The sequence below is a fragment of the Thunnus maccoyii genome, chromosome 14, assembly GCF_910596095.1.
Source record: "Thunnus maccoyii chromosome 14, fThuMac1.1, whole genome shotgun sequence".
Taxonomy (NCBI): Eukaryota; Metazoa; Chordata; class Actinopteri; order Scombriformes; family Scombridae; genus Thunnus; species Thunnus maccoyii.
Window position 1 is genome coordinate 15,305,303 of NC_056546.1, and position 12,523 is coordinate 15,317,825.

Genomic DNA, 12,523 nt, shown 5'->3' on the forward strand with positions numbered 1-12,523 from the left:
TTCAGATGCAGAAAGAGGAGTCTTCTCTCCTACACAGCATTTAGATCAGTGCCACCGAGATGGTGGAACATTGTGTTAATGACATGAAGAACATACAGGAGAGATTTCTGCTCCTCATTTAAACACTGTGAGAATAATGACCCTTATTAAGTCGTGTTACATGATTTCATCCACAACACGAAAAACACATCGTCTTATTTTCTTTGTTACGGAACTTTATTGATCTTGCAGCAACAGTGTCCACTGGCATTGGAGTTTCATTTAAAATAAAGTTATTTAAAATCAGAACAGAAAGTTACAGTAAGTTTGTTTAAAATCTCGTTCAACACACAATGTTAAGCCCTCATTGTCAAACCAAACTGATTCGAAATAAATCTGCAATCTGAATCATGATGCCATAATATAAAGAGTTTTGTTGACCAAAATGTGCAAAGCAAAATGGGTTCAAGCAACCCCTCGATGTATTCATCACCACACATGGCCAGAATGGATTACAAAGCCAAAAAGAAAAAAGAATAAAATCTTTGATAGACATCATTTCAGCCATTCAGTTGTTCCAGTCATACCGAGAAACAAACTTCATGAATGAATTTTGATAAAAACTGGTACTTCATGGTGATTTCTTTGCCAAGTTCAGAGCTGCTCCTTGGACAATTAGCAGACAGAACTATGATTGTGGTGTAAAAATAAAACTATTAGGAATAAATGTTATATGTGGCACTCTTTTAACCACATCGCCATCTGAACTTCAGCATCCCAAAAGTGCACCAAATGTGCGTCATCACACATCCAAACTTCACACCTGCTTGAGGAAGGAAATAATGTAGGAAAAAAAAAAATTACAAGTATCTGTTTTGCTCAGTTGCTAAATACAATGTTACCTGTTCAATGTTATAGTGAAAAAATAAACATCTGTTGGAAAGTACAAATTGATGACAAGGAACCTAGTTTTAGTTACTGCATTTCATGTAAAGTAAGGCATGGGCAGACACACATGAGACATGAGAAGAATAAGGTAATGTAAGATGGATTAAGGACACTGGGGACAGATTTGTAGATAAAAGGGACAGCACCTGTCAAGCCTGATGCAAACATTATTTTCTGACTCTTAGACACTTCTAACAAATCCTAAGGCTTGACAGTGCTTATTCCCAAACAGATACCCTCAATACTATGAAACTGTATTAAAAAATAAAAATGCATATAAAACATCTGGATTATTTCAAGTCTTTCCAAAAAAAAAAATCTTCTCGTATTTCACCCCAAAAACTAACATTGGGATATAACCATTTCCACATTGTTCTAAATGTTTATATGGTCTGGATATTCAAAAACACCTGACAGATGTTGTAAAGTATTACCTCCTTGCTTAATTTATGAACACAAAGCTCTTGCCAACACAGCAAATCTATTAAGTAACCATCAAATCTAGAGAAAAAGAGTAACTTTTCTTGGCAGGAGAGAAATGTGTAAATAATATTCACAGCAAGGTCAAAATAGTGATAAATCAGCCGGCTTGATAATGTTATACTATACTGAAATGTTATTCTAAATGAAAAGTTCATTTTCAGTTGCCGGATTTATAATTAGTCTTACAGAATAGCGGGAATCAAAATCATTTGATGAACAGTTCAATCATGGCCTAAACGTCATTTAAAAAATACTTTCCCCTGAAAATTGGAAACCGACACACAGGCTTGTGTTAGTGATTGAAAATAAATTATTGGAATGGCATGAAATTGTCAACTAATCGGAAAATAAAAAAACACAGCATCCCTTTACATACTGTCACTGGATACTAAACAGACCAAACAACCAATAATAGATTGTGGAGCTTTTCAAGTAGTTCCAAAAACCAAAAAAAAAAAAAGAAAATAAAAGAAAAATCACTTAAATAACATGCTTACAAAGGTCTTCAAAACCAAAGACTGTGATGAATATCAAAGCTTTTGACTGATTCTAAGGCCAGTACTAAAAATTACCACTCCCTTCCCCAGTTAAGTTGGAAAATTGTCAGTTTTGTGCAGTGCCCTGTTGAGGATCCTGACTCGCAGAAAGCTGTAAGATGAGCACTGCAATCTACGAACTGGACAGACTGTCTGGGTGCATAATATTCACGCCCGCTCCCTTGTTGTGTGGTTTGATGATTTCTACAGCGACTGGTAACCATGGAAATCTATTCAAATAAACCTTCAAGCTAGTTTCCACAGTTGGCCGCACTGTACCTGTATGTATGATATACTGTTATTCCCATGGTTTACACACATTACATCCAGCAGCGAGACAGAGAGCTAAAGAAGATGGCTGCCATGAGGGCTCACAACATTGGTTTCTACAAGCCAAGCCACTGGCACGTGTAATGCCAGGTCATTTGCTTTTGCTGGTGTGGTTCCAGTCAGTTAGATGTCCATTTCAAACTGAGCGTCATCACCTTGAAAAACAAAAAGAGACAATAAGATGTTGAGACATGTTCGGAGGGTGTCACAAGTTTCAGCAGGGAGGGATTGGTGACTATACTGAGCATTTCCTATGATGCAAGACGATTACTGTATCATTGTTCTTACCGGTAGTGGGTTTGCCATCATGGTTGTTAATGTGGTTGTTGGCTTCATTCTTCTGGTTCTCATTCAGGACATGTTGGCTGGTCACTCCAGGGATGACAGGCAGGTGAGCTGGTGGGGTCTGGGCGATGGGAGAATTACGCCTGTCCAGTAAGAACTTGCGGTCATAGATGATCCGGGTTCCTGCAACAGGACATATTTCAAATTTAAAAACTCACACTTCCTCAGAAGAAATGTCGTATGTGGGTGCTGTCAAATGTGTTGTGTCCAAGTCACAACAAGTGTTCTTCAGGGAAAAGGATTTATCTCTACCAACCCCAGTCTGTTCTGTAGTAGATGCAGGGCTTTGACTATAAACAAGCAAATCTCACTGGAGCTGGCAATCAAATTTTCAACCCAGAAAAGAAACAACTAAATGTGAAATGTAAGGAACAGGGACAAACCATTGTGACTGGACTTGCTTTGAGTCAGTGGTTCTCTAACTATTTTTTTTGTCATGTCCACCTTTGGAAGCCAAAAAAAGTGTAAACTGATTAAATTTTCAAATTGCATGTCTCTTTTTTAACATGGTTCCCCTTAAAGGATTTGGCGGGTGTGCAAACTAATATGTTTAGTTAAACACACAACAAGACACAAGGCTTTCCCACCATACTGACAGTGAACAAGAGCAACATAGGCTTCCTCATATTTTGGATTTCACTGAATGCTTGATGAGTGTCACCTGTGTATGTTTTCTGTCCTGTCAAAAATCTGTCCATCTTGTCCTATACATGTAATTTTACATTGCAAATTAAGTTTCCTAACCTCAATCCTGGTATTCTTACTAGCATCAGAGCACTCCTGCTTATTACCAAACTAATCAGATTCATAAATGTTTTTCACATTAGACATTTTGACCTGTTGCACCGGGAAAAGCACAGGTGCTCTGCTCCAGCAATCACCACAATGCAATGCAGCATTTTGTCGCTTACGTCTTTGTTAGACAAGTCAAAATGTCTGCTGTCTAATCAGGCTTTTCATCTTTAGTTTCACTTCATGCTTTTTTTCTAGCTATGTGCTGGCGTTACCTTTTTTCATTGAAATTGCTTTCTAATAGCCTTGCACCTGTACGTGATATGCATATAATTACTCTCCTTCAACTATGTGCACCCACCCGCCATGTCTCCATGCCAACTGCTTTAAATAATAGTATTCCTAATAAAATATATAAAGAGAAATAAAGCAATAACAAGCTGGAGCTGGATTGATTAATCAATTAGTTGACTGACAGAAAATTAATCTACAACTATTTTAATAATTGGTCAATAGTTTGTGTCATTTTTTGTGTCAGCTTAGTAAGATTTGCTTCTTTTTTCTGTTTTATATCATTGTAAACTGACTATTTTTGGGTTTAGGAATGTTGGTCAAACAAAAAAACACATTTGAAGACATCAGCTTGGATTCAGAGAAAAGTATGATGGACATTTTTAACTGTATTCTAACATTTCACTGGCAAAACGATTAATTATGAAAATAATCTTTAATCTAATCTAATCTAGATAAACAATATCCCTTGACAGAAAAACTATGTTATTCCTAAGCAGCTCCTGTAAATATTTAAAGCCTGTGAAATACACACACTGTTGAGATCTCTGCAGCGTTAGGTACATCCTCACACTGTAATGAATCATACTTTGCAGTCTGGCTGTACTCCAAACATTATGACACACACAGCTGAAACTGGTTATCACATACTCATTTGCTATTGGTGCTGAACAAAACATGTTCACCTGCATTTTTTCCTTTCACGACTGTAATATATATATATATATGCACAAAACATTCATCAGAATCTCTGCGCTGCAAACCAGCCAATCACAAAGCAGGCAGGAGACAAAGGGGGCGGGACTAAGCTTTGTTTTTGTTTTGATCAGGATGACAAGGCAGCCTATAGGCCACAGTGACAGGAACACTGGTGGGAATGATGAGAACACAAACACCACAAAAAAAAGCCAATATTCTCCGGCTTTTGTGCAAAAAATGTGACAAATTAAACGCGGCATGTTCTTACCTCCGGGAGTGGTAGAGAATAAAGTGCCTCCAGGGGTGGTACAATAGTCATGAGGTAGCTGCGTTGTGTCGTTGATCAACACCGTCCTGGTCGGGATGGCCCTGCTTTCGCTCAGCTGACGACTGGTCGACATTTTCAGCGCCGATTGGGTGACAGTTGCAGCAGCTACAGAAATTTGGGGGGTGTTTCTTTTCCCGACGGACGGTGGAAACCCGGGCCGTTCCCCACTCTCTTATTTCTTTCTAAAAGCTTTCTTGTCTCTCCTTTCGTCCTCCCAGCCGTCAGCACCGTCCCCTCCCTCAGCAAGGCAGGAAGCACGACACGCTGCGGGCGGATATGAAGTCAGCTGTGCGGAGCCTGAGAGGCTGTCAGCCAGGGGCGGGTTTAGTGATTTTGGGGGCCCCAGCGGGCAAAATTTACATTCACCATTTCTTGAACTGGGAATGTTGGTACTGACAGTGTTAAAAGAAGTACTCAAAACTTTTTTCCCAAGTCAAACTATTAATACAGCACAATAAAAAATAATGTGAAAGCTGGATTCAAATTTTGACTTAAAAGTAAAGAGTGAAAGAGAGGTATTGTTAGCACAATGTACTTAGATTTACTTTACTTGTGTTTGGGGTGGAGCTTTTAATCCGTACATAATGCTGGATAGTTTAATGAATGATAATGCATCACATTTTATTCGTTGTATTTTTTTATGTCCTTTGTGGCCTTTTGCAATTTATTTTGGGGCACAATGAGTTAAAATGGTAACATACTTCAATATTTGTCATATCTAAACATAGTAAATCTATAGCTGTTTGGGGGTCTTTTAGTTGAGGGCCCCAGGCTGTTGCCTACCTTAACTAATGGTAAAGTCTGACCCTGGTGCCAGCTTATTTTTTTTATAGTTTATGTTTTCGTGTTTTTGTTTAGAAATTCTGTCAGCTGGTAGTTAATAGACTAAATTTAACCTGATGTCTCCTAATCTGGTCATATCGCCTAAAGTCATTCTCAATATGAATAATTAGCCTGAAATTAAACCAACAGTTATGTTTGATTGCCTGAATATTCCTCTCAGTCTTAACTAGCACAACTAACCAACTGGCTATCAAAAACGTTTATTGTGTGCATATGTGTAGCGAATAGAAGGCTTTAAAACAAGCAAACAAAACACAGTCAGCGTAATTATAAATAATCGAGGGGAAATCAAAGGAACATAAGTTAATGAAATATCCACGTTTTAATGTGTATTGTCCGAGATTCCTAAAAGTTAAATAAGAAGCTCGATGCTGCAATCAAGTTCTTCTCGTTAATTTTCCACGAGTGCAAACGGCAAAACTGAGTCCCCAAACTACCTTTGACCGAGAGCAACAGATGAGGAGAACTGCCCCTTACATGGGTGCCATGAAGTGACTGTTGCATGTCGTTGCAGCCCCGAGCCAGTAGAGGGCTCTGGTACCACTTGCCAGTAAGAGGGATTATGTACAGTCTTACACAGAATGTTATGGCAGTATTTAAGAGAAGTTGTGTCCCCATGTTGGTCATGTTATAATGTGGTTATGGCCATTACTACATTAAAGCCAGCTCAACTAAAGACAAGTGTCGTATCTGATGACGTGTACCCTAAGATATCACAATGGGGTTCACATATACTCTTTTGAGACGATGGAAGGTACACTTTTACAACAACAATTAATTACGATCAGCAGATTTCATACCTTAGATGGTGACACAGTCTGCGTCCACCATATAACTTCTTTGAATCCAAAGTGAAACTATGTTGCTGCTTGATAAAGTTGACAACATTTTCAGATTGGTAATATTGAAATAAATAAGTTTTTTTTATTATTATTTTGCTTTTGTAAGGTGCTTCCATGGTGTGTGTGTGTTTTTTTTTTTAGATTTTTTATTTGGTATGGTTTGTGTTTAAAATTCAATTTATATTGATATTATTGCAGGTTTTATTGTTTAGATATATTTCGTAGCTGAGTGATATGAAAGAAATCGAATAACACAATATTTTGACTCACTCCTGTTGAAAAATTGATGGCATTTTAAATAGGACCAGTGTCATATCAAAATGCAGTATTAACATAGCTGTACCTCTATGGGCTATGTCTCAAGGTCTGTTTTAATACGCAGTGCAAACTTCCACTCGTTTTTCATGCTGAATGAATCATATTTGTGATGGTATTTAGGAAGTGTAATATGTCCGATAGTCCCTGAATGGATCATTTTCCAGACTGCGCAGGCGCGTTGCCCTTTCTGTCTACAAACTACCAAGGGTCATGCCTCGATGGTAACCCTAGATTTGCGAAACTCTCGCGAGCCGCTTCAAAATATTTTGTCTCGCTGTTTTATGATGTAACAACATTGTGGTTAAGGTCTGGTTAGGTTTAGGCACAAATCCTCTTGGGCAGGATTAGGGAGAGATCATAGTTTGGGTTAAAATGATCACTGGAAATGTGGTGGGGGCTGAATTTATTACTTCCTTACAAATCTCGCGAGAGTCTTCGCAACGCTAGGGTTACCATCTATACAAGACCACTACCGAGCCGAGCTTACAGGCTTCCTTCCGACGCCATCCACCTTCCCAGAGCCAGACAGCAACTCAAACCTGCAGTAAAACATGAGCTTCACAGTGGAAGAGAGGGGGAACCCAAACTCTCTGACTTACCGCTTGTTCTTCAGTAAGTAGAAAATGAACAGAGATGTTAAACTTTTGTCTTTGTGTGTTACTTTTAGGACTCTAACGTTTAACTTACACAGGCTAGCCGCAAACTCCCACGTGTCACTTATTCATTTAATGTTGCTGGTTTTGTTTCATCATATAAGTGAAAGTACTGATATATATGCTTTTATTGGAAATCACACGCAGATCCTTCACTTTGTGTGGACAGCATCAATGTCTCTGTTGAGTCATTGAAAGAATGTGCTAACCAGTTGTGCCGGTGTTGGTGGCTTACACTGATCTCATGTAATTAAAATGAACTGATTTCATACAAAATGCCTCGTCATCGACCTTACACCAAGATAATCACTTATTCTTGCCTGAACGTGGTTATTGTTATTATAAAAGGAAGTTGGTTGTTACGGGAAACCTCGCACGGTGCTTAAACACGTCCTGTAAATCATAAAAGCTCAGTGTTTGGTGGGACAACACCCTCTCTGATTATAAAATGTTGATAAATGCATTGATATCGACAAGTCAGCAGCTCAAGATTGGGAGTTGGTATCCTGTTGGATAAAGTGTTCTCTGTGGACTGGTTATTCATTATCATAATTTGTCGTAGGCCTGCATAGTTTCTTGTCATAGTTCATAGTTTCTCAAGAAATGTCCAGGTCAAGTCACAAATCTGTCAGAATAAGCCTAAAGTCATAACTCTCAATCATCAAAATGCAAGACTTTAAGGTCTCTGAATGCAGATCATGTGCATTACAATAATGATACAGAGGCAACATAAGACTTTGGTTGGACAGTAGCTGTGTGTTTGCAATTTTTTGTAAGATTAATATCAGGGTTTCAATTAAGGCTAAATTAAAGATGTTCACACCAAACACTGAGACCAGAGAAATGAGCTTATTTCATTACACACGAACATACAAAACTCAGAAAATCACCAATGCAGCGGCCCCTTCAACTCACACCCAACCCCTATTTATACTAAAGCGGACGTGATTTTTGGCACTTCCTTGAGTCAATGATAACTTGGATCTTGACCAATGGGAGTTGGACTATTCCCAGATGTCTCCTGTTTGTCTGGTGGCCTCACATTCTTTGGGTGTGTCAGTGATCGGCGTAAGTCAAAGCGGCCTGGCAACAAGAGTATTTGGCTCTCCAGAGATTGTAACCAGACCTTTCATAAACAACTCCTTATCTATCTCTTCTGGTTACCCAGTTGTTTATTAAACATAAAGTGCTCTGTGTATTGTTTGGTACAATTCCACATGCTATCACGTTTTCTCGCTTCTACATAATCCCCCCTTAGGATGAATCCTTCATCATACCAGTTTCCGAGATAGCGTGTGATACGTGAATTTTATATGTGTTAAGGTACAATTGGATACTCAATTTTGTGAGCACAACCAGTGTTTTCTCACTAACCAAACCTCCTGTTCATCTGTGAACCAAGTGGATATGAGAGTACATAAAAACGTATATATATGGTGTATATAGTAGCACATAAGCATAACACATTCTAGCCTTTGTCCATTTCTTCTGATGGAGGCAAAAAACCTAGTGGTTGTCTTTCCTAGGGAAAAATACCTCCATCGCCCCTTCCGTCAGGCGGCAGTTCCACTTGGATGGACTCCGGCAGCCAACCAACGGGAGTTAATTTCGTTACACACAAACATACAAAACTCAGAAAATCACCAAGCTGTTTATTGATATTGTTTGTGTCTGCCCATCATATTCATACAGTGTCTGATCTCACTGTCTTACAGAAAATGCTGAAGGAAAGTACATTTCACCATTCCATGATATACCAATGTATGCTGATGAGAGTCAGGTAACGTCTGTCACTTTCACCCCATTAAATTTATATTAAATGTGTACCCTTTAAAGCTAACCAGTGAAAAAAAGCCACCTGCAGTGCTGCTGTGAATATGTAGTTCTGTGGGTTAAACCACCGATTTCGGTAAACTACAGTATATCAGTTACAGATACAGAAAGTGTCCTGAGGTAATGCTCTCCAGAATAGCAAGGTCATAGTCTATTTGCGAAGGGGATGGCCTTTACTCTTTATTTTTCTGTGCTGTGCCAATATCTCTTGTGATTGCAGTACAAGATCTATTATCTTATCTTTCTGAAACAATTAATCCTATTTATGGAGTTTGGACCAATGTAATAAAAGCTAGCATATAGCATATTATGTAAAGGTGATGTGTTTAAAGGTGCAGTGTGTAGAATTTAGTGGCATCTAGCTTAATGGACTTGGCAGAAATGGAATATAGTATTCATAAGTACGTTTTAATTAGTGTGTAATCACCTGAATATAAGAATCAATGTGTATTTTCATTACCTTAGAATGAGCCCTTTATATCTACATAGGGAGCAGGTCCTCTTCCACAGAACCTGCCATGTTGCACCATCATGTTTATACAGTAGCCCACTGTAGGTTTGTGGCCACTGTGGGTTCTCCTACACGCTTGGAAGGGGATGGTGAGGAATATTCAGTTTGTTGCAGTCTGCAGCCTCACTGCTAGATGCCACTAAATCCTACCTGCACCTTTTAAATTGTGTCATCTTCAGGTCAACTTGGGGTTAGTTGTATTAAAGAGGTAGTTATGCAATGTTACATAATATATATAATGTACCATTTCAAATTGTGAGATTATAACAGATTCTTCTGTCTTACAGAACATCTTTAACATGGTTGTTGAAGTACCAAGATGGACAAATGCAAAGATGGAGGTAGGAAACTAAAATGATCATCCCATATCAACGTTTGGATCTGTTTTAATGTTGCTTATTGCTATTCATGGATGAATTATTTTTTTCCCAAAGCTTCAAATTCAAAGCTCCTCTGTTGTAATTCGACACTGAGCAAATCTTAAAGAGTAACGATTTTGCAATTTATTCCCAGATTGCTACAAAAGACCCCTTGAACCCAATAAAGCAAGATGTGAAGAAGGGCAAGTTGCGTTATGTTGCCAATGTGTTCCCACATAAAGGCTACATATGGAACTACGGAGCCATACCTCAGGTTAGTATTTTGTTTCTGATGCTAATGTGTCCTTCTGAAACTTTGATGGCATTCATTTATAAGACTAGTCCTCCAAAATATTGAAAACTGCCTTGTTTTGTGATGTTTTTAGACATGGGAAGATCCAGCACACAAAGATGGAGACACTGGCTGCTGTGGTGACAACGACCCCATTGATGTCTGTGAAATTGGAAGTAAGGTACGACACCAGCTGATGATTTCACAGCCTTATGAAAATGTTCAGTGTCTTACAGATCAGTTAATTCACAGTGACTAATCATTTCATTTTGTACATTAATATCAAGCATAATTGAGCTGATGCATGCTCTGCAAACCAAAAATGAACAGCAAACTGAAATGCCCTCAGGTATGTTCCCGTGGAGAAGTAATCAAAGTGAAGGTACTCGGGATCCTGGCCATGATCGATGAGGGTGAGACTGATTGGAAAGTGATTGCAATCAATGTGGAGGACCCTGAAGCCAGCGACTTTAACAGTAAGGACCTCAAATGCCCCCATTTTTCCTTCTGTCTGACTGTCTGAACACTCCTGCATCAATCATATTCTGAACTTGTCTTTTTGTCCCCGTCTGTGTTCAGACATCAGCGATGTCAAGCGCCTGAAACCTGGCTATCTGGAGGCCACGGTCGACTGGTTCAGGAGGTACAAAGTGCCAGATGGGAAACCAGAGAACCGGTTTGCTTTCAATGATGAGTTCAAAGACAAGGTATCCAACTAACACACTTTATTTAGTCATTATTTCTAATGTAACAAATGGATTATGATTGATCTTAAGCAGTGTTCTGCTTAGTAAAACTTGCCTTGAGTCTTTTTTTCAATTGACATGTCCTGCTGTAAGAAAAGTACACTGTCAAAGAATTGCAGTTAATGATCAAACTTGTGCAAACCTTCTCTAGTAAACTGATCAGTGAGATGTGATACCATCATTTTAAAGGCATAGAGGTCCTTGCAAGCCTTTAAAAACTTCACTTGAACCAGAATTAAAATAGAAATTTTCTTGCATGAACCTTGTTGTTACCTGTGAAAACTTTTTGTGTTTCAGGACTTTGCCATTCAAGTAATCAAGAGCACTCACACATTCTGGAAAGACCTCATTTCCCAAAAGACCAGTGCTGGGGAACTGAACTGGTAAACGCCCTACAGATAAAAATACAGTTCCTTTTAGAACAATTGAACACTAACATACATTGATGGCTCTTGATCACATGACTGTATGTTTTCACACAATGCAGCAAAAACACTTGTGTCTCGGCCGGCGACAGCCCTTACTGCTGCTCAGCGGATGAGGCTAAAGCTACCGTTGGTGGGGTAAGTAACAGTTTGTTCATCTCTTTTGGCAACACATGGTCTGAAATTTCAACATCAGGCATTTCTTTTTCAATACAATTTCATAATGGATGTTTCATTGTATTTTTAGACATGTCCTTGTGGAAAAGAGGAACCTTTCCCCTCATCAGGTAACAATATAGATTCTTGTCAATATTGCCTTGATTAATAAAAGCACATCTAATTTCTGCTGAGGTTGATTAATCTGTCTGTGACTCACTGTTATGTTGTTTTTTTTCATTTACAGTAGATAAATGGTTCTACTATGAGAAGAAGTAAACCACCAGCTGCTTGGATTGGAAGAAAATAGGAATTCTTGAAGATGTTTCACATTAGGAACCAATGGGATGGTGGGATGGGATGTGGCAGGTTTGGTCTGTGTTGTCTGTTTTCCTGTAGATGGACACATAGTGGATAGATGCTGTAGAGAAAAAGAAACGTCAAAAAGTGCTCATGTCTTGACCAATGAATTTCCATTTATTTAACAAAGATCTCTTTGGAGATGTGCTGTCAAAAACCAAGTACAGATACAATGCCTAGTAGATAATTGTGCCCTGTATGCTATTCTGAACTGCTTTAATAAAGCTTCTCCAGTTAAATTATCATCAAAGTGTGTTTTATTTTTTTTTTTTATTAAAATAAAATAATTGCGTAACACTTTTCTATTGCAGAATTTATTCTTAAAACCTTCCTGTTCAATAGTCTTTTCTATACAGTCTTTACTTTAAACTGAACTTTTCTCATTGTTACAATGGTGCCACCTTGTGTTCACTGTCCTACATTACCTCTCCCTTCTAAACGTAATGTGTTTACATGGATACTTACTGTTTTCATATGGCTGTTTGTTAAGTATGTTAGGTCATATCATCTGATT

At 38.5% G+C, this 12,523-nt stretch overlaps 2 protein-coding genes across 3 annotated transcripts; one reads left to right on the forward strand and one right to left on the reverse strand.

The window, feature by feature from the left end:
- Positions 1–200: 200 nt before the first annotated feature.
- eif4ebp2 (eukaryotic translation initiation factor 4E binding protein 2) lies at positions 201–4,948 on the reverse strand. Its single transcript, XM_042433873.1, has 3 exons — positions 4,612–4,948; positions 2,565–2,744; positions 201–2,431 (listed from the first exon to the last, which is right to left on the reverse strand). Exons 1-3 carry the CDS (start codon positions 4,742–4,744, stop codon positions 2,400–2,402), a joined length of 345 nt encoding a protein of 114 aa, XP_042289807.1. The 5' UTR covers positions 4,745–4,948; the 3' UTR covers positions 201–2,399.
- Positions 4,949–7,134: 2,186 nt separating this feature from the next.
- Positions 7,135–12,254, forward strand: ppa1b (inorganic pyrophosphatase 1b). 2 transcript variants are annotated; one of them, XM_042433871.1, is made up of 12 exons: positions 7,135–7,286; positions 8,854–8,928; positions 9,043–9,107; positions 9,959–10,012; positions 10,185–10,304; positions 10,417–10,503; positions 10,672–10,798; positions 10,902–11,029; positions 11,366–11,451; positions 11,556–11,631; positions 11,741–11,780; positions 11,897–12,254. In XM_042433871.1, exons 1-12 carry the CDS (start codon positions 7,226–7,228, stop codon positions 11,926–11,928), a joined length of 951 nt encoding a protein of 316 aa, XP_042289805.1. In that variant the 5' UTR covers positions 7,135–7,225; the 3' UTR covers positions 11,929–12,254. The 2 variants fall into 2 exon arrangements, with proteins under 2 accessions (XP_042289805.1, XP_042289806.1); XM_042433872.1 differs by lacking the exon at positions 8,854–8,928 and having other exon boundaries at positions 7,139–7,286.
- Positions 12,255–12,523: the final 269 nt, after the last annotated feature.

Excerpts from the sequence above, each read along its gene's own strand:
- eif4ebp2 (XM_042433873.1), bottom strand. The coding sequence starts at position 4,744 with ATGTCGACCAGTCGTCAGCTGAGCGAAAGCAGGGCCATCCCGACCAGG. Across the intron at positions 2,745-4,611 it reads ATTCTCTACCACTCCCGGAG|GAACCCGGATCATCTATGAC; the intron begins GTAAGAACATGC and ends GTCCTGTTGCAG. Across the intron at positions 2,432-2,564 it reads TGATGGCAAACCCACTACCG|GTGATGACGCTCAGTTTGAA; the intron begins GTAAGAACAATG and ends TTGTTTTTCAAG.
- ppa1b (XM_042433871.1), top strand. The coding sequence starts at position 7,226 with ATGAGCTTCACAGTGGAAGAGAGGGGGAACCCAAACTCTCTGACTTAC. Across the intron at positions 7,287-8,853 it reads GACTTACCGCTTGTTCTTCA|GGAAAAATACCTCCATCGCC; the intron begins GTAAGTAGAAAA and ends TGTCTTTCCTAG. Across the intron at positions 11,452-11,555 it reads AGTGCTGGGGAACTGAACTG|CAAAAACACTTGTGTCTCGG; the intron begins GTAAACGCCCTA and ends CACACAATGCAG.